This window comes from Centrocercus urophasianus, unplaced genomic scaffold, assembly GCF_019232065.1.
Source record: "Centrocercus urophasianus isolate 14NV4802_14NV808 unplaced genomic scaffold, USGS_Curo_1.0 seq_21, whole genome shotgun sequence".
NCBI lineage: Eukaryota > Metazoa > Chordata > Aves > Galliformes > Phasianidae > Centrocercus > Centrocercus urophasianus.
The window spans coordinates 16,036,100-16,062,374 of record NW_024884767.1 but is presented as its reverse complement, the minus strand read 5'-3'; the positions used below and the strand labels follow the sequence as shown (position 1 = coordinate 16,062,374).

Sequence of the window (26,275 nt, the reverse complement as noted above, 5' to 3'; positions counted from 1 at the left end):
AATTCATAGAAAAAAAATTGTTGCACCATGAATAACAAATGAAACGGACCAACTTATATCACAAAATGGCTTGAGGCAAAGGAAATTTGAAAACCAGAGTTTCAGATGCTTGGAAAAAAAAAAAAAGTATTATTTTTAAAAAATTACTACTTTTGTACATTACATATTTTAAGCTATAGTGGCACTTTTCTTGAATATTTGTTTGTTGCTTAATATAAATTAAATTTTATGGAAGTTCATACATTTAAAGATTCAGAGATTATCATGGTATTTCTGTGTTAGAATGCTACCAAGTTCATAATATTTCCAACAGGGGAACTAAAATATGTGGAATGCAACTCAAGAAACTAGATAATTTGAAAAGTACCGGGGTTAGAGAACAAGAATGAGACAGAGAATGCTTGAATTGAATCTGTGAAAATTTAGGATCTACTTCATATACTGTGGATAGTAAAAACTGGATTACAGGTTGTTTTTCAATGTAAACTCATCTACTGTAAATATTTAGCTGTTACTGTAAGGAACCACAAATAAAATGAGTTTGTAATTTTTTTGCCACACACATATTTCCTCTGAAGATATGATTCCTAAAACAATTCATATAAGATCGATCCTCTTCAGAACTAAAGCCAAATTATTTCTGAAGGAAATACTTATAAGGACTTAATGAGCTTTAAATTCACATCTTCTGCTAATTAAGCTTAATTTACTTGACTCTCTCAGTGTATATATACCATCAGGGAATAAAATGGTCTCTGATTTAAACCCTCCAAAGGAAATGTATGATCACAAGAAGTAAAAAACGAGCAACCACAAAAAGAATTTCAGTTACTGTCATGTTTTTTTTCTTTTAGTTTTCTTTTTTACCATTATGTCAATAGAATCTATAAACCATTTTTTAAAAAGGCACATACATTAATTTTGATTTAAAAATAAACTGAAGAAACAGAACCATATTATTGAGATATACAATTTCATGAAATAGTAATCATATATGGTTTAAAAACTGGAAAACGGTTCAATACTTATGGAAGGAACTATTTTACAATAGACTGATTTAATGTTCTGCACATTCATGACATTTAATTTAATTCCTTAAACACTGCAGAACACTGAGTTTAAATCAGAAATGCTTAAATAAGGAATACGTGTCCAAAAACTGTGTTAAAAGCATGGCTGAATTTCACAACTTAGAAAAGACAAAAAAAAACTTTGATTTGAAGACTGTTTTTGAAGACTGCTATGTCTTCCAACCTGAATGATAATAATAATTCAGGTTTTTCAAATTCTTGCATGCATACTTTCAGAACTTAAACTACAGAAAATAAATATACTACCTTTCTTTCAATGGGTGAAGCCCACTGTAAAGCAGTAGAAAGCACTACTTGTATGCACACTTAAACTGCATATATAGTACCTGAGATATGAAAGTTGGAATTTATAAACTGGAAATAATAGTTGCTGTTAAAATGCATTATCACTGAATCATAATTTACTGCCTATGTTATTTGCTCTCAAGTACACCTAATGAAACATTTTTGTTTTGGAAATTTTCATACGCCCACAGAGTACTGAAGCCCTTTCCAAATCATGCAATCAACATTCTCTGCAATATCTGTTCTGCTTTTTTTTTTAACACAAAAAACTGTGGTTACAAGAATCAAACTCTTATAAATGATGAAAAGAATCTCTTAGGATAGACACTGTTAACTTCATGTGCAAAAAGGTCAGGTTTAGTTTTACATGATGTAAAAAGGTTGTCATGGTTTTACGATTTTTGGTTATCAGTATTACACATCACAACACCATGTAGAGCACTGGGACTGAAAGAGTTAATGCTCCAGTTCTGGGTACCTGTCCCAGAAGAGCAGAAGAACTACATACCCCAGAGGACTTTGTGTTCAGAGAAGAGAGGAAATCCCTGGCAAGGTCACAGGACTGGGCTCTCCTCCCTTCTACTCATCCTGACCATATGCCTCGTCACAGCATTAGAGTAGGGCCTTCAACTTTTAGACACTCTCATTTTATTTGTTTTATTACCTTCAATTCTATGGTTTTATAGAATCATAGAATCACGGAATCACTCTGGTTGGAAAAAAACCTTAAAGATCATCAAGTCCGACCATGACCCAACCATACTGCCCTAACTAACAACCCTGCACTAAATCATGTCCCTAAGCATCACATTCTAATGGGTTTTAAACACATCCAGGGATGGTGACTCAACCACCTCTCCGGGGAGCCTATTCCACTGCTTGACAACCCTTTCTGTAAAGAAGTGTTTCCTAATATCCAACCTAAACTTACCCTGCTGCAACTTGAGGCCATTTCCCCTCATCCTGTCATCTGTTATTTTGCATTCCTATAGCTAGTTCGTAAATTTATTTCTCTTCAGACGGTTGCTTCCATTTTGCTTTCGGCCCATCTCTCTATCCTTTCTCCTTACTCCTTTCCAGGGCATGGATCCATGGGTCCCTTCACCCCCGTATTAATGGAACCGGGACAAATCAGCCCGTACACTGTTGACAAAGGGTCACTTACATAGCACTGCCACATTTTTAGTGTGAAGGCAAATCCCAAAAAGAATCCTACAGAATCATTATGTTCAGAAATTGTAAGGAACTCTTCCCATGACTGGAAGACTAATCCTAGGACATCTTATCAAATGCAAGCAGATTCAAATCAACTATATGCCTCCTCATGAAATAGAGTTTGTTTTACTAATTGTTTAAAATAAAATAAAAAATTCTCTAGACCAAGACATAGAGGAAAAATTATGTTAGGAGGAAATAAAACTTTAAGAGTAGAAAGTACGCTGAAATATTACCATAAAAAGGACAAGTAAGTGCATTTTATGTGAAAATAAATCAGTAACTGAAGAAAGGGAGCACACAGTACTTCAGTTTAGAAAAGGCTCTTTCACAATCAGCCTAGCCACGTGTAGATGATAACATTAAAAATCTGTCAAGTGAATAATGTCAGCTCTGAATAACTCCTCGATATTTGATCTACAAATCTCAACTTTGACTGACCTAATACTGGCCACTGACTCAGGCACAGGTATGATTGGTCATGACACTCAGGGACATTATGAGATAAAGATACAGATAACATAAAAAAGAGTTCTCCTAGATAATATGGCTTTACAACATGACACTTATTTCGATGATGGCTGTAATGAATTTTACCCAAACACAGTCCTTCAGAAGTGTGGAAGTACAGATAGAAGTACACAGCTATAAAGCAATTACTTCAGGACATACGTCAAAATTCAAAGGAAGAAGACAATGAAATAAATTGGATAAATAGAATTATAACTCATTGTTTCCCAACAAAGTTGAGAAATGTTGAACTAATTATGATGTTGCTTCACATATTACAGTTACAGGACCAATATTCTAAGTCATCAACTTAGAATATCAACAAACCCCTGGTTACAACTGAGAGTCCATCAGTCGGAATTGAATAAAGATGCTCCTTCCTTTCCTCCCTCTCCCTCTCTGTGTATGCAGTATGCAGTGCTTCTCTACTTGCCCAGTAATCATTTACATAGTTTACCTGGCGTATATTTTCTTAGGTTGTACTAACTTGAAAGAAAAGAAGTGTTAGAATTATAACAGATTTTTCCTCAAAAAAAAAAAAAAAAAAAAATTTTAGTATCACTGTGATGGGGAACAAAAATATTGAAAAGAAATATTGAATGTTTCCTCTTTTCTAAAACATAGAACGCATTCACTACCATATTCCATGAATAGATATTTTAAAAGCTATTAAGCAGCACTGTAATGCAGAATATCTAAGTGCCAATATTTTTAAAGAGGAGCTAACATTACTAAAGCGAAAATACAGTAATAATAAACCACTCAATTTCTATACATCTGTCAGTCGCAAAGGAATTTTACAACAGCGGCCAGTACTGTTATCTCTGGTTTGCACACAGAAAGAAGAACAGAAGAGTATTTGCTCTACACAGCCTTGCAGCACACATTCACAGGTCAGAGCTAAGAACAGATTCCACATTCTCTTAGAATACGGGTTAGTATGACCATTTATGACTGTTTAAAACCATTTATGAACTGATGGTAAAAAATGCACACTATTTAGACCAAAAAAAAACAAACAAACAATTACATAATTAACAAATTAATTCTGGAAAAGACAGACACAGCAGTTTAAGACAAAGCTACTGTTCCACAGATATTTGTTGTCATTCCCAATAGTGGTTATTTCCTCCAAACAAAAACTGTAGAAATGAAATGTGTGCTGGTGCCAGATGCTTCAGTGCAATTCAGAGTTCTACTTAAAACTGCCTGCTGCACCATGAATGAAACAAGTCATCTGGCAGAGGTACATGGAAACAACTATCAATGTCAGCAAGTTTAACAAGATACCACTTCTCAATAGTTTCAGAATTCCAGTGCTAATTTTGCTACTGTCTCACACTATGATGGGAAAGACCTCCTTACCCACTCTTTTTCCCTCAGTATAAGACATCAAAACCCTTGCCTATAATGCAGCTGTTTTTAGTAGGGATCTCACCTTAAAGTATCAACAAATATTAGAAAACAAAATAAGAGAAAGCAATCCACTCACCCACTGCACTGAATGTCACTTGTATGTTAAAATTACACTTAGTGAGCGTTACAGATCACATCAGTGAGGTGACCTGCTCCCTGAGGAGGTGAGCAGAAGGCTCAGGCCAGGCTCTGCCCCTGGGAGCTGATGGCAGGATGGGGAAAAAAACAAAACAAAACAAAACAAAACTGCACCAGCAGAGGTTTGGACTGCACACTAGGATAAATTTTTTCACCATGAGGTTGGTTAGCCACTGAAATAGGCTTCCTAGAGAAGTGGTTGATGTCTCATGCCTGTCTGCGTTCATTTGGACAATGCTATTGGTAAAATGCTTTATTTGGTTAGTGCTGAAGTGGTCAGTTGAACTAGGTGGTCTTTGTAGGTTCTTTCCAACTGAACTGTTGCGTCCATTGCTTACCAGAACTTGGTTATATTGAATTCCCATTTCTACAGACATGTTTACCAGTTATAATAGGGGAAATTTAGACTGGATATAAGGAAGAAGTTTTTTATGATAAAGATAGTGAAGCACTGCAACAGTTGCCTAGTGAGGAGATGGACGTGAGGAGATGGACACCCCATCCTTGGAAGCATTCAAAGTCAGACTAGACAGTCTGAGGAACCTGATCAAGCTGTAGGTGTCCACTGCATGGGAGCTAGACTAAGTTTAAAGGTCCTTTGCAACTCAAATGATTCTATAATTAGGTTCTATTTTCTCATTCACTATTTTTATTTTTTTTAATTCTTAGCTATAAATACCAGTATTTAAAAGAATACCAACTTCTTTGTCACAGGTGCATCTTCTGACCTCCTCGATGTTTACATGATCTCTCAATTTAGTTTCAGCTGGGAATTTTAACTAATAGGCTGTTTATCACCTCATCCAAGTAATTCATTTTATTGAATACTTTCACTAATCTTTGCAGGTTCACACACAAAAAAAGTTCTCCTGCACATCACTCCTCTTATGTAGGAGTAAAAGAAAAGGAAATAAAATATAATTCTCACACTACATATGAATTATAGTACAGATGTGGATTATATACAAAATGTGTGTGCACAGGGGATATATTGTTGCAGTGAAGGGATTATCTAAATATCTTGCATTCAGAATCATGTACTTTCAGTTCAAGAATTTTTGTGTTAGCAATAAAGTCTAGTATAACTAGGCATTTTAAAAACATTTCACTATATAGCATTATTAATTCTGAGAGAAAGTGCCATCCCTTGAATATCACAGAAACACAGAATTGCAGGTTTTGGAAGGGACCTCTAGAAATCATCGATTCCTATTCCCCTGCAAAGCAGGCTTCCTACAGCAGGCCGCATACGTAGGTATCCAGGTGGGTCTTGAATATCTCCAGAGAAGGAGAATTTACAACCACACTTAGCAGCCTGTTCCAGCGCTCCATAACTCTCACAGTGAAGAAGTTCCTTCATATATTGGTGCAGAATTTCGTATGCTCCAGTTTATTGCCATTTCCACTTGTTCTGTCCCCACTGGATACAGTACTCTAGGTGAGGCCTCACCGGGGCAGAGTAGAGGAGGAGGATCACCTCCTCGATCTTCCCTTGCCACGCTCCTTTTAATGCACCCCAGGATCTCATTGGCCTACCAGCTACCAGGGCACATTGCTTGCTCATGGCCAACCTGTTGTCCACCAGAGCATCCATGTCCTTCTCCAGCGCTTCTCTCCAGCAGCTCATGCCCCAACCTGTACTAATACATGCTGTTATTCTTTCCCAGGTACAAGACACGACAACTGCTTTTGTTAAACCTCATCTGATTTCTCACTGCCCAACTCTCCAGCCTGTCCAGGTTGCTCTGAATGGCAGCACAGCCTTCAGATGTGTCAGCCATGCTCCCAGCTTTGTTTCATCAGTGTATTTGCTGAGGGTGGACACTATCCCCTCAATGTCAATAAAAATACTGGACAAGACCAGACCCAGCACCATCCCCTATTAACACCATTAGTAAATATCTTTTTCCTGTTTGTTTGTTTGTTTGTTTTTGCTTTTGTTTTTAAACAAGGAAATCCAAATTCAAACAATCCAAATTCAAATAATACAAACTTAATTTATCTTGTCATGTTTCTATCCCTGGCAGCAATGGTTGATATCTATTGTTTGGCAACAGTCAGAAATGCTAGTGAGAAAATAAAAGCATCTATGATACTTACATTAGTGAGGTGAATTACTCCTTTAGATGTAACAGAGCAGCCCATGAAACCAACATACTGCAGCTCGGGACAGTGCTCAGCAAATGCTTTCACTGACTGATCTGTCACCTGCAGAAAAGATACACAGGTATAGTTGAATAGGTGATACGAGTACATACATAATATAATCTACATTCCCTGTAACTTTGGCAAGATCCTCATTAATAGTTTTATTCATGTTATCACTACTACAATTTATTTTAAGAGTTTGAAAGAAAATGTTAGATGTTCATACATATCTGTAGAAGTGTATGAAGAGGGATGATGAAAGAGAAGGATCATCATCTTGGAGGAGAAGGAAAAATAGAAGAAGAAAGAGTGATGGCAACTGAAATTCATCCTGCTTATCTGCAGATAACCCAAGAGACTATTCTATCCACTATTCCCATAAATTATACATAGGCATCAAAATACTAACAAATTTGATTGTCATCCTAGGGAATCATGCTGAACATTGCCATGCATCATTTCTTCAGCAAAGAATTTGAACTCCGACATACCCTAAGTTTCCAACCCCTTTCTAGACAATTTCAGTTACTGAAACAAAGACATTATTTTATATCATTCAATGTCATTTACCCTTTAAATGGAGATTTTACCTACTTTATTATTGTGATTTAAATGAATTTCTCAACCATTTATTTTGTCTAATAGCTATGAGACACAAATTAATGCAGTGTTTTGCAGGTATACCTAAAGGAGAATTATTTGCCAAGTTAGTGAAGGATGTAAAATGGATACGCTTAAGAAATCTCCCTATTTTTCTTTAAGCAAGTTGTATTATTTTTTATTCTTTTCTGAGCAGTATAAATTCCCAATGCAAATGACAGTAGTACAAAACTCCATTTTGATTTTGGGATAAAAACTGTACTGTCCAGCGAAACTGTACTGGAATTGAGAGTCTCACTGTGTCTGGAATCTTAAGCCTTGAATGCTTGAGAACATTATGGATATACAACAATATATTCTTGTCATTAGAGAGCTCAGAAGCAAAAGAAATATTGAAATATCAAGTCCGTAACTCAGCCTCAGGTGAACACATGCATGCAAACAGTATTCTTATTGTGCTATGTATCATATTTATCCACAGTTCCAATTTGCTTGGCTAACATGTCACATAAGTGCATGCTGGCAGCATATGGTAAGCTTGGTGAGACTCTGACAAGGCAATTTTTGAAAAGATAGGCCAGAGATAAAGGAGACCAACAAGATTATATACACAATACCACATTTAAGCTGTTTTGATATGGGGTTATTGGGTGCAGTTTATATAGGTCTAAAAAGCAACAGTTTCTCAATGAGTAAACAGTTTTCTAGTTACACATCACCCAACTACAAATGAAAGGCAAGACCTTAGGAGCTAGATGTTTACAAACCTGAAAACAGATCAAAAGAAAAGGAAAAAAGGGCCAGTTAAACAGAATCAACAATGAAATGAGCACTGGCCATGTTTTTTCTGCATTAACTTATGCCTACAGTCTACATACTTAGATTAAAAAAAAAAAACTGTAATAAGAAATTTCTTCTTTCATTTTGATCTGACAATGTCTTACTTATATTTTCATCTTTGCACAATTTTCTCATCTAAGGACTGTCACACTATCTGGGAATTTTGAAGATTTTGACACTGAAACCTGTGACAAATAGCACCTAAAATGAAACATGATTTCCCTAACAACAAGAGGTTAAAAAAAAAACCATTTACATTAGCATTAGAAAAACAGAATATATCAATACTAGCTTTCTATCCTAGCTTTTCTACAGAACATTAACTAAACCCTTTGCTCTTCAGGAGGAAAACCATTTTACAGACTTAATCTACTATATTTACAGAGGATTAGAGTATCATTCTTTGCTTCAGACAGGTTTGTCCTGGCTAGCAAGAAAGCATATTCATGGACAATCAATGTTGCAAATTTAATAGAGAAATTAAAGGTTTAATAAAAAATAATAATTTATTTCATATAGCTGCCATTTGGGTGCATGAGGATTTTGAAAATGGCTGCTAATAATAAAATTACAACCTGCATCTTAAAATACCTTTTTTAATTGTATGAAATTTTCAGCATCCTAAACAAAATTAAAAAGTAAATAGTTTTGGTAAAAATTGGTGACAGCAGATCGTAAGTATTAAACATCATAGACTGGGAGTTAACATTTCCAGTGCTTGTTAGGTAATCAGGATCTATCTGGTCAGAAAAAGATTTTTACCTCATTACCATTCCCGTCCCATGATCTTCGTAGTTTAGAAAAAATTATTTACAACCTATCAACCTGAATATGTCTTACATTTCCACTGGGAGAAATCACAACTTTTGTCATGCATTTTGCTACCGCAAATGGCAATCTCTGTTCTTAAATCTTTACTTAGAATATGAAATGAATGAAACAGTTGTGCACTGAACCTACTGATGTCTTTAAGCAGACACCATGTTTTGCTGCCAGCTCATAAATGCACCAGATCTGTAGGACGTGACCTCAAGTTTTAATGGGAAACATAAAAATTTCCTAATCAGTACTGCAATATCACAACCAGCATTCTCAATTATGCCAGTACCTGTGAATATCTTCTGCCTTTTTCAGACCCAGACTCATTTATAGCAATTTGTATTTTAATATCATGATTCTCAGTGAGACAGTCTGTAAAGGAGATCACCAAATACTGTGTTTTATTAGCTACCCATCATAAAATTTCCTCACTGCAGAGAGCAGCTAAGTGGAAGGAAAAATAAACATACATGTTTCTGTACACATCTATATACACATACACTTGCAGTTTCACAAGAACGATGGTTTCGCAGAATCACAGAATCATACTACATCCCAACTTGGAAGGGACCCATAAGGATCACTGAGTCCAACCCCGCCTCCACATAGGACCACCCAAAATCCCAACCCTACACCTGAGAACACCTACATCCATCCAAACGCACACAGAACTCTGGCACTTGGGGCCGTACCCACTGCCCTGGGCAGCTTGTTCCATGCTCACTGCGCTCTGGTGAGTAAGCCTTGCCTGTTGACCCTCCCCTGACACAGTTCATGCATTTCTTCAACTCTGTGTTGGACTAGACATAAAACATCTAATGATAACTTTCTTAAACAAAGTATCTCATGAAGGAGCTAAAAAAACACAATTCTCACTATCCCTGTCCTTCTTTTTGAAGGTGACTGAGAACATAAACTAACTTATATTTTCTTGGTAAACAAATGCATAGGACTGTAGTCAAACATGCTGACTTGCAGTTCAGTAAAAGTAACTAAGTAACTGATGCTTGAATCCTATCCATCAGTATTCTTATATAGTTCTTAAAACATACTAAGCCAAGCTTTGTAAGTAGAAACAGTATTTTTCATTAGACCTGCTTTCACAGGGGAGAAAAAAGTAGGTAAGTTTCAGACATCTGAAACAGAAATAATAAAGTTAAATATAAAACTAAAAAAAAAAAAAATTCTATTCTATAATGGAAAACAGTTGTTATTCTGTTTAGTTAGATTGACTGCTATGTTATTATCAGCAGCACCTAGCACTGATATACATGTTTGAGATTTTACATCTAAACTCAAAACATGCAGGCCAGCTGACTATTTTTACTGTCCCAGGAATGGTAATCTCTTTCATCGTGTCTTAACTTGCCAAGAGATGACTTGCTCTGCACACTGCATGATCAGTGACAGCTGAAAAATAAAAATAAAAAATGCTCAGCAATAGCATATATGCAATGACTATGCAATCTCAACTCTATTCATAATGCAATATGTAATTGTATGCCACAGTTTCCTCAGAGTCCTCTTTATTACTCTGGAGACAGGACAGGTGAAACATGTATTATAAATACGGCTTCTGCAAGCTATCAAGCATTTGAGAGTTTCAACTGTCATTCAGACATACTATACAAGAAAATTGGACTAATAATCTAAAAACACATTACCAAAGAAAATATACTGCAGTTCTATTAAAAAGTCCATTGTCAGTGAGGATACAGAAATTCACAGCTAATTTTTTTATAGATCACAGCAGTGTTCTTCCAAGAATCTTTAATATCTGATTGTCTAGTCGACCTTCATTGACTTTCATTCACCCTGTCTTGCTTGATATTAGTCTTGGTTTGAAAAAGTAATATAGGATGATGAGAAAAGATTTATAAGTTATGCACTAAAGCACTGTGAATGAGAAATACACTGGTCTGGAACTAATAGCACAGATTTTGCTCCTATTAAAAAGATCTATGATAAGCAAGCTACAATTTAATCATTTTCTTCTTCTGTATTACAGCTTATTATATACGAATTCCAGTTCTGTATTGTTTTACAGAAATTCAATATTTTGGCTATTCTGAATTAGATTCTGTAATTATTAGTTTATTTTATATTCCATAGTTGAAGTAGCAAAGAAGAACAGTTCTGAAGAATAATTCAAAAATGAATTTTGAGGTGCAAGACAAGCAAATTCTCACTAAGATGCCATTAATATATAGCAATTAATAAAAACTTACAGAATCTCATGCAGACATAACATAAAATGGAAAAGAGGTAGGAATAAAAGTACTGGCTAGACCAGAATGGACACCACATTCTTCCATTGAAACAGGCACACTACGAGTCTATGTTAATCTGCAATTATTTATATAAAATACATAAATAAAAGCTTGCAAAATACTGAAGGATTTTTTTTTTTTTTTTTTCAGAAGAAAGGCATTAGGATAAACTGTGGTAAAGTGAAATATGAAATAAAATAAAGAGTCTGTATGCCATGTATATATTGTCTGAGTGTTCATTGCACATGTCAGCACTAATGGGAGAAGAAAGCCCTTTATTCTTAATTTCCTACAGCATAAATCTGTACCTGTCCTGAACACATCATGCTTATCTTGGGCAGCACAAGAAGGAAGGAAGGGTGAGAAATTACTCACCTGAACTCAGTTTTATATTTGGAAAGTTTGGAAAGAGCTTTCTAAAAAACTGATCAACTGATTCAGCCCTAAAATGTCCTTGCTTTTTTTTTTATACTACAGACTTGATAAATTATAAACATAGAAGATCAACACAAAGGCTTGCATGTAGCATGTTGCAAAGCCTCTCACAACTGTTCTGTATCAAATACTTAACCAATGTAAATTTGCCTTGATCTATCTTCCCTTGAATACTTGCATGCAAGAATTGACTATAACATGTGCAGGCATAACCCTACTTTCTTTCTATGTTAGCACAACTCCTGAAATGCATTTGGATCAGAAGACACAGGAAAATCATGCAGAACAAAAGTAGTTATTCTGCATTTACTCAAATCCTGAGCTTACAGGTGAGCTCAATACATACAAGTATACACATATACACATGAATTAAGGAAAATAAGTTAAAAGTTGTGTTTCTTTCATGGCTTGCTGAATTGAGAGCTACAGATCTGGCCTTGCTAAGTCCAGTTCTCACTGCAGATAACAGACGCTTTTCTAAAGACTTAGATCTGTTTCTCCAAATACCATTGATACCTCCTGTTTCTCCAAATAACATTGTCAGCTATCCTATCTCTGGAATGCAAGGCTGCAGGCTCGGATAGCAAAGCCACAAATTAACAAAGAAGCAGCAGATTGCTGGATGAAGTTGTAGCTGATAAGATGACCAGCCAGAGCGAGTCAAGCGTCCTCCAACTTGACCCACAGCAAAGAGTACACAGTGAGAAAGACATACAGCCTTCATCAGAAGACCACCAGACAAACACTGAGAGATACCATGCATGCATAAAAGAACCGAGACTTGAGGCGGGGAAAAATGGCAATCATTTTGGGGACACATTGTAATAACCTTTTCCTGGAAATCTAGTGCATATGTAAGCAGTTTATTCTTCAAGTATGTGCCTTTTTTGCCCCCTGGTATGCAGACTAGGTGGGAATACTCCCTCTGCATCTGGCGTGTGCACAGCACTGAGTAAACATACCTGCTTTATGTATTCTGTGGTTATAGTTTGATTCTGCACATCAATTTCGAGAGCCAGTTATGAGGGTTCCTGCTGGGCTGTGGGGCTGGTCAGCCCAGGGGACACTTCTGGTGCACTGCAAGAAATTCAGAAAAGGTTCCTGGGCTGACACATCCACCATGGAGCACAGAAAGAGCCCCAGCTGCAGACCAGCTACTTTGGGAACAGGGAACCCATAAGTTGTGAGGAGACATATGAAGGAGTGTGTGCTCCCCTATGAGGAATGCAAGCTCACAGGTCAGCTTACCAGCTAGAGTGGGAAGGCTACTTGGGAGCTCCCACTAGGGCCGATAGGTTTGAGGGAACAGACTGAATGGTACTGCACGTAGCACATGAGCTTGGGAGGGTGTTTAGAGCAAGTGTCCAAATCGTTTGTATTTTCTTTTTTTTTTCCTCTTCCTTCTTTTCTCTGGTCAGTCATAGGAACTACAGTAGTAATTGCTGTAAGCGCTTGGTGCTTGTGCTGCAAAAGCACTTCTTGCTCCTTCTATAAATAACTATATTTGGCATTGTCTGTCTTTGTAATTGTTAAGATATTTGAGTTGTAAAAATGTTACTTGTGGAATTCCATCCGTGCACGTCACCAATGAGCCAAGGGGTAACACTGAAGAAGAAACCAGGAACACAAATGAAGTAACAGGACCAGTTTTCATAACTGGGTATTCTAATCATGAGACTAAGTACTGGGTTTTTGTGAAGAACTGCATTGTTTGATTTGTGGATTTTGACGGGAGTGGGACAAACTGTTTTGATGGTATATGAAAGTGTAACTGTTACTAGTATATGGGAGCATAATTGAGGGTACAAATAGTGGAATAGTGTACAAAGGCAAAAGAGTTAAAGAAAAAGTAAGTTTATCTGTGCTGGCACAAGAGCAACTCCCCTGCATCTTCCCCTCATGAGCAGAACTCTCAGTGAGAGAGAGAGAGCTGGGGCCTGAGACTGCTGCTGCAAACAGCGTAACCTACAAAAGGAGATGGAGGGGAGGGGGCATTGGATGTGAGGATAGCCTGCATCTGCAGAGATCTGAGAAATCCAATATCCCAGTTAGCAGTGGAAGCCTCTGGAAGGGAGGAGGTGAAATTAAATATATAACATATTTTTAGAAAAAATATATGAAATATAATGTTAGTAGCGTATGTAATGATGAGAGTTTGAAAAGTGAAAAAGGTTTGGGAAAGATGAGCAAGATGTAACAGGGATGTCAGGGCTGAAAAGAGGTGAGTGATATGGAAAAACTGATTTAGGAACAGAGTTAGTAAGGAAATTGGGAAGAACAACAGCAGCAGCTGCTACTGTTGCTGCACTAGAGCAGGGCCCTAGGACCCAGAGATCCCCTCAGGAAGAGGTGAGGGGGCCTGGAAGAGCCCAGGGAGGGCACTCCCCCGGCTAGACCAAAAGCAGTGTTCAAACTGCAGGGAAATGGGACACTGGTGGAGGAATCGTACCAATCTGAGAGGGAGGGAACCATCTCTGATCGCAACAGCTAAATGAAGGGAACCTGGAAAGTTTACCCTAGCAGATCCACTGGTTCAATTGCAGGTAGGGGAGCAGGATAAAGAGGTTTATTTTGTGGTGGATGCTGGTGCCTCTTCACCTACCAGTAGATGATTTTTGTAACATTAGTAGGAGCTACTGGCCAACAAGAAAAAGCTTACCTTTTGGTAGCAATTAAATATAAGGTGGGAAAACAAGTAAGAATGCATAAATTCTTGTACATGCAAGGTTCTCAAAAACCATTACTCGGGCAAGACTTACTAGAACAAGTGATGCAGAGATTAAATTCAATAAAACTGGAGCTAAGAGTTAAGCAATATCAATTGATTAAAAATTTTAAGTCTGGCTTTAACACAAACTGGGAAAACAATGCTGTAGTCCCAGAAGTTACAGACATCTTAAATCATGTATACTTAGGAATATGTGTATCCGGGATGCTTGGGATGCAACCCCAAATACAAGTCAAGTTAAAGCAGGAGCTAGCCCAGTCAGGTAAAGCAATGCCCTATGAGGATACAAGATTGTAGAAGGATAAAAGAGATAACAGATGACTTTTTGGAGTTTCGATGTGAATCACCAACACCTCAATCTTGCTGATGAAAATTCAGATGGCAAGAGCTATATTTTAGTACAAGATTTGAGAGCAATTCATGGAATTGTTGAAGATATACACCTAGTGGCAGCAAATCCATACGCTTTATTAACCAACTAAAGTAATGAGTAGGTGGAGTTTACCTTCTAGATTTGAAGGATGTCTTTTTTGCCTGGTTCAGCCAAAGGAGGCCTAAAGTTATTTGCCTTTGAAAAGGAAAACCCCAATACAGGGAAGAAAATGCTCAGTTAACCTGGACATTGCTTCCCAGGGTTGAGAGACCAATTATTTTTGAGAACTGGTCAACTCTTGAGACTGAGACTTGGGTTCCTCTATCCCAGGGTGAATTTTACTGCAGTATGTGGATGGCGCAGTAACAAAAGAGAACTCGTGTGCAATGGACTGTGAGTTTGCTGAATTTCTTTAAATGATGATCAAATTCCTCACCAGAAAGCAATTTGCTGAATGCCCAGAACACCAATATGGAGCTACCTCCAAGCTGGCAATGTGTGACTGCTTGGATACTGTCTATGCTAGTTGACCAAACCTACAGGAGGAACCACTGGACGATGCTAAGGATTCCTGGGTTCATCGACAGAAGCAGTTTTGTGAGACAAGGAAACCATAAGGCAGGATATGCAGTAACTGCTACTGACAAGGTAATCAAAGAATCATCCACTTAAGAGCCTTAAATATACAGACAGATGCTAAATATGTATTTAGGGTGGTACGCACAGTACCATCTGGAAAGAGCAAGGATTTCTCACACACAAGGAAAATAAATTCAGTATGATGTAAATCTAACAAAGAGCGTGGCCATTACACATTGTAAAGGACATCAGAAAGGTAACACTGTATAGGAAACTGAAAACAAGATGCTGGATCAGGTGGCAGAACAGGCAGTTGAAAGAGAAGACTTTAATTCCAGATGGTAAACTTAAAATCTCTGAACCTGAGTCAGAACCTGTAAAATATTCTAGAGAGCATAGGAATCTGATTAATGATTTAGAAGGGAAGAGAGAAAGCTGACAGATGGGCATACGCCCAGATGAACACACTGTTATGCACTTTAGTATTTTATGGAAATTGGTTCTAAGGGACAATAATAAAACATATCAGGGGAACTACACTACGAAGTACGATCCTAGTACCAGAAACAGGATACAAGTGGGCCTAGTGGCAAAGGGAACCTTCCAAGTCAACAATGGCAAACTGATTTCTGAGAACTCCCAAAGAAAACGGGAGTATTGTTGGTACTAACTGATACCCTTCCAGGGTGGCCGGAGGCATTCCCCTGTAGAACTAATAAGGCGTGTGAGGTAACTAAAGCATTGCTACAGGAGGTGACTCCAAGATGCCAGGGAACTAACTGGTCTGTCAAATAAAGTGCACTGCCAAAAGTTAAGCTCGTAAACAAGAGATGAGTCGATTGCTAATCTGCTTTATCTTAATGTACACAGGAGGTGTTTTAGCCTGGGAAGAGAATATGCCTTTTACAATGCAATTAGTAACTTTTCTAACTTTAAACTTCTCTGATTGCTTGGTCTGGACACAACTACCAAAGGCAGGGATAGAAGTACCATGGTTTGGGATCACGTCACTAAAATCGACTGCTTGATACAAATATAAAAGCAGTCAGAGGGAGTCCACTTGCTTAGGGGTAGGCAAAGAAGATGAAGCTAACAACACCATTATTTTTGGACCAAAATTCAACCTTTTATTTTGGGCACATAATGGGATGACCCACGTAGGTGCATGAAAGACTCTACATACTCTACCTTATCCTCCAAAGTACGTTGGATCAATTTTACATTTCCAAATTTACCAGCGGCCTCCATAAAGGAAGGGCTTCTGTTGGTTGTGTGGAGACAAGAGTTTGTAAATTATTACCAATAAATAGGAAAGGACACAGTATAGGAGGATTCTTAGCACCTCCTACAAGCATCCATCAAAAGATCATCAGGGTTAGGGAGGACTAAGTGGGGGCAATATTAAAATACAAGAATAAGAAGCCCCAACATATTAACTAAAGTCTTCTTGGAACTTCATAAGTTCCTCAGTCCAGTTATCCCAATCTGAGGAATTACAGACCTCCAGAATGCAATACTGGATCTCAAAAGCACTAGAAGACATTGAGAATGCAAGTATGGATGCCATAACAGCTGTCCAGAAAGAAGTCAGCTCTCTTAGAAAGGTAGTATTACAGAATCAAATGACTTAGACTTACTAATAGCCAAAGAAGGGTAAGTATGCATGATTGTCAGTCAATCAGTATGTGGACAAGACCCATAAAGTAGAAACAGACCTGGAGACCATATGGGAAAAATCCCAGGTAGTTCACTGGGTAACTCAGTATGCATCATTAGCTGATTTCTCAAGAATCTGGGACATGCTGACACAGGTAAAATGTTGCTTTGCCAAAGGGTGAAGATGGAAATAAAGGCTAGTAATTCCAAAGAATTACGATCAATAAGGATTAAGTCAGATGATCTATTACTGCCACACAGGGAAAGAGGATGATACTTTTTTTAATAGGAACACAGGCCATATGAGGAGAGGCTGAAGGAGCTGGGAATGTTCAGCCTGGAGAAGAGGAGGCTCAGGGGAGACCTCATTGCTCTCTATAACTTCCTGAAGGGAGGTTGTAGTGAGCTGGGGGTCGGCCTCTTCTCTCGTGTCATTAGTGATAGGACCAGAGGGAATGGTTTCAAGCTACGGCAGGGGAGATTCAGGCTGGACATCAGGAAGTATTACTTTTCAGAAAGGGTGGTCAGGCACTGGAATGGACTGCCCAGGGAGGTGGTGGAGTCACCGAGCCTGGGGGTGTTCAAGGAAAGACTGGATGTTGTGTTGAGGGACATGGTTTAGTAGGAGCTGTTGGGAATAGGTGAACGGTTGGACTGGATGATCTTTTAGGTCTTTTCCAACCTTGGTGATTCTGTGATTCTATGATTCTATGATTTTATAATTAATTTTTAATGTAGTGTCAAAAATCACTATTCTTCACAAGAAGTTAAAAACTATTAAGTTTTCTTCTAATAAGTAAAACTTGTACATATATACATACTTATGCATTATGCCTTCCTAGTTCAACAAGAAAAACACAGTGAATAATATTTTGAATTTAAACATTTTTTAATTAAAATACAAATTCAACATATTTTTAAAGTTCATTTTTACCATAGGACACAATACCCGAAGTGCCCACTGACAGACTTGTGGTATCACAGGATTTCAGCAAAACTGGCCTTTAGGAATCCCTGGTCCCAGAGGCCAGGAAAAAAGGCTGGAGCAGAGAAGATACAGAGGATCTGCTCGGGGAATACTTGACCAAAACGAACATTTACAACAACTCTGTGGGATCTAATGGGACACACAACTGAGTACTAAAGACATGATGGAAAAGCCAAGTTGCCAATTGTGACAACTGACAGAAGTACCAAAGACTGGAAGAAAGTCAATGTCACTCTTACCTTCAAGGAGTAGGACTCAGGAACTACAAGTTGATCTGTCTCACCTTGATTTCTGGGGAGGTAATGAGGCAGCTAATCCTAGAAACTATTTGAAGACACATGAAAGACAAGAAAATGACCAGGAGTATTCAGCATGGATTCACCAAGAGGAAATCATGCCTGACCAATCTGATAAGCTTCTCTAATTAAATGAATAGCATGACAGATGAGAGCAGAGCAGTAGAGATTGTCTTCTTGATGTTCAGTAAGGCCTTTGAACTGATTTTCATAAGATCCTCATAAAGAAGCTGTTGAGTATGGGCTAGATGAGCAGACAGAGAGGTGGACTGAAAACCAGGCAAACAGCTGATTCAGTGAGCAGTGGTCAGGGACGGGAAGTCTAGCTGGAGGCTGATAGGAGTGGAGCACCACAGGGATCTATACTATTTCTGATGTTTTGTTTAAAATCTTCATTATCTGGAGAGTGGGTTAGAGTCCACACTCGGTAAATTCAGTAAATTCACAGATGACATTAACATGGGAGGAAGTGGCAGACTGACTAGAGGGCCATAAAGCTAGCCAGAGGGACATGGATGGAAAGTTCCTGGAACATGACTCTACAGAAAAGGATCTGCAATGCCTGGTGGACACCAAGCTGAACATGAGTCATCCATATGCCCTAGCTGCAATGAAGGCTAATGATACCCTGAGCAGAATTAGGCAAAGAATCACCAGCAAGTCAAAGGAGATGATGTTTCACCTCTACTCGACATTGGTGAGTCTGAAATTGGAGTACTGGATCCAAAAGAGGTTGCAGCACCTGTCCTGTGAAGACTGGCTGAGCAAGTTAAGACTGTTCAGCCTGGAGAAAATGAAGGTGTCAAGGGGGTCTTACTGTTGTCTATAAACATCTGAAGAGAGGGTGCAAAGAGGATGGAGCCAGGCTCTCTTCAGTGATGCCTAGCACCAGGAAAAGAGGCAGTAGGCACAAAGTGAAACAAAGGATGGTCAAGGTTCTCCTGAATATCAGGAAGCACTTCTTCACTGTGAAGATTAATGTGCACTAGCTCAGAGCAGATGTGAAGTCTCTATTCTGGAGATCTGCAAAAGCCATATGGATTTGGTGCTGGGCACACTGCTCTGGGTGTTTCTGCATAAGCAGAGATCAGAACAGGTGGACCCAGAGATCAAAGCCAACCTCAACCATTCTGTGATTTACATTGTATTTGTCATAAAAGCTCTGAAGAAGCAACTAGTACTGGCAAAGATGTGTTTAATTAATGACCCTTAACTGCAATCACAGAATGCTGACAAAAATAAGGCATGGATAATTTTTTTTACCCTAGTCAAGTTTTCAGGTCACCCACGTTTCATTAATGAACTGCAGCAAGACTCAGCTCACATTAACCAACTGCCACTGGATGTATCATCCATGTCTTCGCACTCAGTGCGGATAATTAAACCATTTGCTTACTCAAAAGAGAGATTCAACAACTGTCATCTCCATTTCACCGTAGAAAGAGGAAATTTCAGAAACATTAGTAACTATGAGCAACCCTCAAAATAAAGAAATTAAAATACTTATATTCTTTCACCTACAGTGAAAGCAGTTGAAATGACAATGAAATTATCACCCTTTTTTAAGTTGTAAATACATGTTTGTAATATTTAGATTGTATCTTCAAAGTTTTCAGAACCTGGGCTTATAAATTTTGATTGTTCCCTTTCATTATAAATTCTGTACTTACAAACGTGCAGTCTTTCATTAAACAGAATACTGCTTCTTACTAGCAGTGGCAGCAATACAGTTTGTTTAATTGTTAACTATATAGGATAGGATGTTTCTTGAAACAGCTCTTACACTTTATGAACAGCTCTACACACCTACCTTCCAAGAGTCTAATTATTCAAACAGTTTTGGTTTTCTTCATCAAATATCTAACAAAAAGCATGTTCCATACTTTAGAAGTGCCACCATCACCTTTACCAAAGCAGAACCTAGTTCTGTTGTCAATCACTGTCATGGATGAACTAACACATTATCTTACTTTTTTATTCCTATGCAATACCAACTCAGCAGCAGCTGCTCCTCATAGATCTTTGCTTATTACAGCTGTTGTATATTCAAAAAACAACAGAGCAGTATGAATGCATTAACTCTGTGTAATTTTGGGGGTTTTTTTGAACAGAAAATACTACTATTACACAGATAAATGCTCTTCAGATCCTTCATTATCCGAAAATGTTTCCTTGGTGAAATAAATAATAGGAAACTTGAACAGGCTGTGAGCCACATAAAAAGAATAATATATCCATCCAACCCCCCCAACTTCTCCTTCTTGTCAAGCAAAAACATAGTTCCAGTATGCAATAAAATCAATAATAATTGCAATATCTAGTAGCATTACTATATCAGACACTGTTCACACGGGCATTGTAACCTCAATGGCTATTATGTGCACGAAGACAGCAAGTATACAGTATTTATCTAGATCGTTACCTAGAAATCTTCACAGGGAAGAGAGGATACATATCTCTTGTTATCACACTTATTTTAGGAGTTAGCAAATATGACTGAAGTAACCTTCTAAAATAATGAGAACGTTTTCTCTTAAGTAAGTTAGACTCTTCAGAAATTTAATGCAATTACAAAATTATGCAATTCCTTGATATGTTTCTTGTTTACATCTTTACTCTGAGTTTCAGAGAATTACCATCTAATTTCCATGAGAAGAAGCTCTTATAGCAGCTGGAATTGTGATATTCTGCATTTACACAATACATCCTATACTACAAAAAACTACTGAAAACCTAGTATTTGATTTAGATTTTCATGTAACCAACCTTGGTTTTAAGGCTTTAAATTAAATCCAGTCATACTAAGCATAAGTAAAGCTTGAAATACAATATGGCTTCATGAATCTGACATCACCAGGTGCAGTACATAGCTATGGACATCCACAGTAAATATCCAAGCACTGCTAGAACAGAAACTAGAATTGGGCACAAATAATAAAACCCTTCTTGCAACCCACTCCAAATTACCCTTTCCACACAAAAATGGGAGGGGGGAGAGGGGAAGAGAGATTCCCCAATTTTTCAGTATAGTTCACAGAACCCTTGTCCTCCCAGTCCATGAAAATCTGGAATCTATTAAATTTTGATTGCACAGATTCTACTTGCAGTGTGTGGCCATCATGTTACAAATGATGGGATCAATATATGCCTTGAGGGAGGAAAGGAAAAAGTCATATGTTGCAAATTGTGCTCATCAATATGAGGGACGGGCTTCTTAAGCAGTAAAAGATCTCTCAGGCCACTGAGGATGATACAAAATAGGATAAGAAATAAAATGTCAGAATTTCCTGCTTACTGCAGTGAACTCAACAAAAATGGAAGACAGCAAAAGGACTATGATTACAACTGCACAGGTCAAAGAAAATAATTTCATAGTTGCTTTTGTTCTTCTATATTTTAATAATTGTGAGCCAGAAGGAAAGAAAGGGTGTAGTATCTTTTTAAAAATATACACATTTAACTGACATATTAGTCTTCTTGGGTAAGACATTTATTACACATTATGTACTTTTATGAAGGAATATGTTTAAAACAACATACAGTATGTCACTCAAATTTCAGACATATACTGGGTTAGAGATTGAGTACTCTTTAATATATCTTTAGAAAACACAAAGAAAACATCATTCTTACAGATTTCCTTCTGATATTGCAAGATGATGTTAAAATGAAATTACATTCCCTCAGTGAGATTGTATTTCTAAAAAGGAAAAAAGAAGAAAAAAAGGAGAAAAGAAAAGACTGCACGTGTAGAAAAAAAAATTCTTAAAATATATAGGTTAACAGATATATTTATAATTGGCTAACAGACATGGTGTTAGGTATTCACCAGTAATTCTTATTCATCCTGCTCAAACCCAACTGCTAGAAGACTTACAACTCCATTAATTAAAAATCCAGAATATTCCATGCTACTCTAAGCTGTAGAAATGTGTAGTGCCAGAATAGAAATCCTAAATGGATGAAAGTTTATTTTTGGAGCACTTGATATTCAGAACAGACAGGAACGACAAGTTCAGACGAAGTCAGGAAATGTAACATGAGCTTAGCAACAGTGAAAATAAGGACAGACTGCATGGAAATTCAAATGGTTTTGATACGATTTACGAATGATCTTCATATAATAGAGCTGCTATTAAAAAGAAAACAATAATTAGAAGCAATAGGGAGAGATTTTTTTTCTTTCTAATTTTCATTAGTGAACTGTAATGCGTGTATTACAGCTGACTTAATTTAAAATACATCACATTTTCATCAGTTTGATCAAGTACTACAGCAGCCCACATATTCTGTCAATCTGAAACAGAATCAGCTTTAATTCATGAAGCTGAAATCCTGAAGAGCATCACAAATAGTGAAAAGACTAATAGAGTTATGTTAAACCACATCCTCCAGGTCTTGCACTTATATGAAACACCTTTTAATGCTTTCTGATCTACTCAGCAACATAATCTTTGTAGGGTCTGCTCAGTAGAAAAGCTCATGTAACAGGTTGGGCATCACAATTCTCTTAATAGCAGCTTTAAGGTTTTGTTCCTACATTTACAAATCAGTAGAGAGTTTGCCATGAAATTTTATGATAAGAAATAAACATATTACACCCTGTGAGAGTTATTACATGAGTAGAACTGGCCTACAATGAAAAGCTGCAGGAAAATTAGTCATTAAAATGGTAATCTTCAGTGTTCACTACTGTGATTTACTACTTCATTACAATCACAGTTTGATATCAGCAGTAACTGGGAGGAGTGACCTCTGAATACAGGAACAATAAAAACAAAAATTAAAATGGCAGTAATAGAACTTTAATATGCACATAGACAAAAAGTCAGACCCAAGTAAAACAGTATAGTTTAGAATTTTTTTTTTTTAATTGATGCTATATAGGATACACGTACACATTCTTGCAATTAAATCAATGGAAATGTAACTTTATACTCTATTAAGTATCATCTTTATCCACGGAAAGAAAACCCTTAAGTGAAAGCACTGCCTGTTCTATGTTTTATTCTTTATACATCATTCATTGCTCAGACACAGAGCACACTACTTGCAACAGCAACAACTGAAAACCCTAAAAGAGAAACTGAGCTATGCTTTTTTTTAACTGAGAAACAAATGATATAAGGAAACCCTAAGACTTCTGCTTTGTCTCAAATAAAACAACAAGGAAAACCAAAAAGCATTAAAGCAAAGGAATTTGTCACTGGAAACATAATTTGCCAAAATTCTTTATAACACACCAGATACTTTGAGAGGATTTTTTTTATTTTTTTTTTTCCCCAAAACAGACTTTTTCCACAGAGTAGTTTGCCGAAATGCAAAAACAGGGAGATTTCCAGTTTTGCTGTATTTGCTATCATATACTTAGATAAAGCAGACTGAGTTCTGCTTCTGAAAGCTGACAGAATGTGGAAATTGGTTGGAGAATTTGGAAATTGGTTATTTCAAAAGAAAATCATATGTAAAGCAGTGTACCTGGTTGGTTTTATTTACAGCACTAATTTTGTCCTGAAACAGTTCAATCTGGAGAGGCTCTGGGAATGTAGATGGCAAAAGACATAGACAATATGTAAAAACAAGCAGAAGTAAACCAGTCAGAGAGGCACACAAACACATTAGTGATACCCATTTGCTGTTTTGCCATCTGCATTAAATAACTGTATGTTTCCAAGGCCAAAGACTAAGAAAGGAAGGTCAATCACCTCATAATGGCCCTCACAGAGCAGAAACCAATGGACTGAGAAGGTGGAAATCCAAGAGAACTAGAAAGACTTAGAAGGCCATGTTTCTCTCTGCCAGCACATCCGAGGAAGAACCCAAAGGATGCCTGAATAATTATGGCTGAGAAATTACAAACGGTATTAGAAACAAGAATGTGATATGATGCAGATATGAATATGAGTTATATTTGATTTCGTATTCCTATCATTTATAAAGATGGAAAAAAGAGCTGTTCAAATTATTTCAGTCACTGCATATGCACATTCAGGAAGAGCGTCCTGCTGGTGAGAAATGCAAGAAGGACTGCCATAATAGCTATGACTGCAAATAGGCTACAATGCTTACTAAGCCTGGAACAGAAGCAGACTTCCATGCAGACAGGGAGAAACAGCAGAACTCATCGCACAGATCCACATCTGATGGCCTGCATGCTGCGTGAAGTTGGTAAGACCAGCACAAGAGGGTGCTGAAGTAACGTGATTCAGTTTTAAAAGGAGAAAAGAAACTACACTCACACAAAAGAATCATACGATTATGGACTTCTCAGAGTTCAGCACATTCAGAAAATAGACCACAAATGGTCTTGAGACTATGACAGAAAAGGAAAGAAAAAATTTTTTTTGAAACTTCTTGACTTGATTTCAGGTAATTTTCTAAGTCGGTATTATCACAAATTGTCATTTCGGTTTGAGAAAGTCAAAGGTTTTAAAGTAAAACAAAACAAAAAACAAACAAAGCAACTTAAAACCCAGTTCTGAATGCACACATGAAATAACAGGCATACAAAGTAATTCTTCCTAATCAAGTCAACAAGATTTTTAAGTAACAATTTTTTCTGCTATTTCTAATCTGTACAAATTTAACTTTTTTTTACCCTTACAACTCCTTCTCCCTTTCCTATCAGTAAACGTGACAATTATAAGCAAAGTAATTTTTTAATGCCAAAGCTGTAAAACAAAAATCAATACGGGAAAATGAGCCATTACTTTACTGAAAAACACATGAAGTATTGCCAGCACTCTAAATCTTTTGATGAATTCCTTCACAAATCAGCTGCAATTTTGTGAATATAGCAAACTATACAATATCCAATGCTTTGCATAATCAATGCATCTTCACCATCTCCTGTTTCTAGCAGATCAATTACAGTCAGCTCTCAAATAGTCATCAGTAGTGCCCAAGTACACTGCTTAATGACTTTCAGTTGTATTGTGTCAGCAATTTCTCAGTGAAGCGAGCAAGAGAGACAGAGACAGTTTGTCTGCTGAAGTTGTACATACTCATAAGTACAAAAATTAGAATAATTATATTATTTCTATTCCTCATTTAATAACTAGAAAGGCAGTAGAAATGTATTTTTTTCCTGCTTTTTGCATCCCCAGCTCTCCCATTGTCATACACCTGCAGAACCTGCAGGATATAAATGAGGACTGCTGTCTCTTTGGACTTCACTTCAACTCCTTTCCTCCTCCTATACCCTTGCACAGCTGGGCCCCTCCAATATTTTAGTCTTAATGCTTCAAAAATAGCATCTGGCCCTGCTAGCTCATGTATCTCATTTCCTCTTCTTCTGACCTCATTAATATCATTAAACAATTACCATAATAAATGATAAGGAAAGAAAAACAATGTAGAGACAAATTAAAATTCTAAACAATAGCAGTTTACTCATGGTAGACTACTGTCAACTTAGCATCTGTATATTTTATAGCTGTTTTGGGGAGACATCTTGGATGAAGAAAATGTAACAACAACTTACAAGTAAAACCCTTCACAGAATATCAACAAGTAATTCCTTAAACTGAAGAATGTGGGAATCAATCTAAGAATTAAAAGACAGAAATGAAAATGGCTAAGATGGAGATGACAGTGAACTAGACTGAAAGGAGAATATAATTGACCTGGACAAGATTTAGAATTACAAGCACAATTTGTTAAAAAAAAAAAAAAAAAAAAAGTCTTGAAATTAGCATTAAACAGTTTCATTATGAATATGCAATCCCCCAAAAGCAGAATGAAATTAACTTCTGTAGCAAATTTAGGAGTATTGCCAATATGGATCAGAATAACGTCTGTTCAAGAACTGGATGAGTCTGAAGACTGAAGTCACTGATATCCACGTTCATATTTAGACCAAAGAAATGTGGAAAAAAAGCACCAAAAC

At 37.1% G+C, this 26,275-nt stretch overlaps 1 protein-coding gene across 1 annotated transcript in view; it reads right to left on the bottom strand.

Annotated features, from left to right (window-relative positions):
* Positions 1-26,275, bottom strand: part of FBXL17 (F-box and leucine rich repeat protein 17) — a 264,239-nt gene that overhangs the window by 183,902 nt on the left and 54,062 nt on the right. The window contains exon 5 of the mRNA XM_042822768.1: positions 6,756-6,863. Coding sequence (XP_042678702.1) covers positions 6,756-6,863 — 108 coding nt within the window. The remainder of the gene's footprint in view (positions 1-6,755; positions 6,864-26,275) is intronic.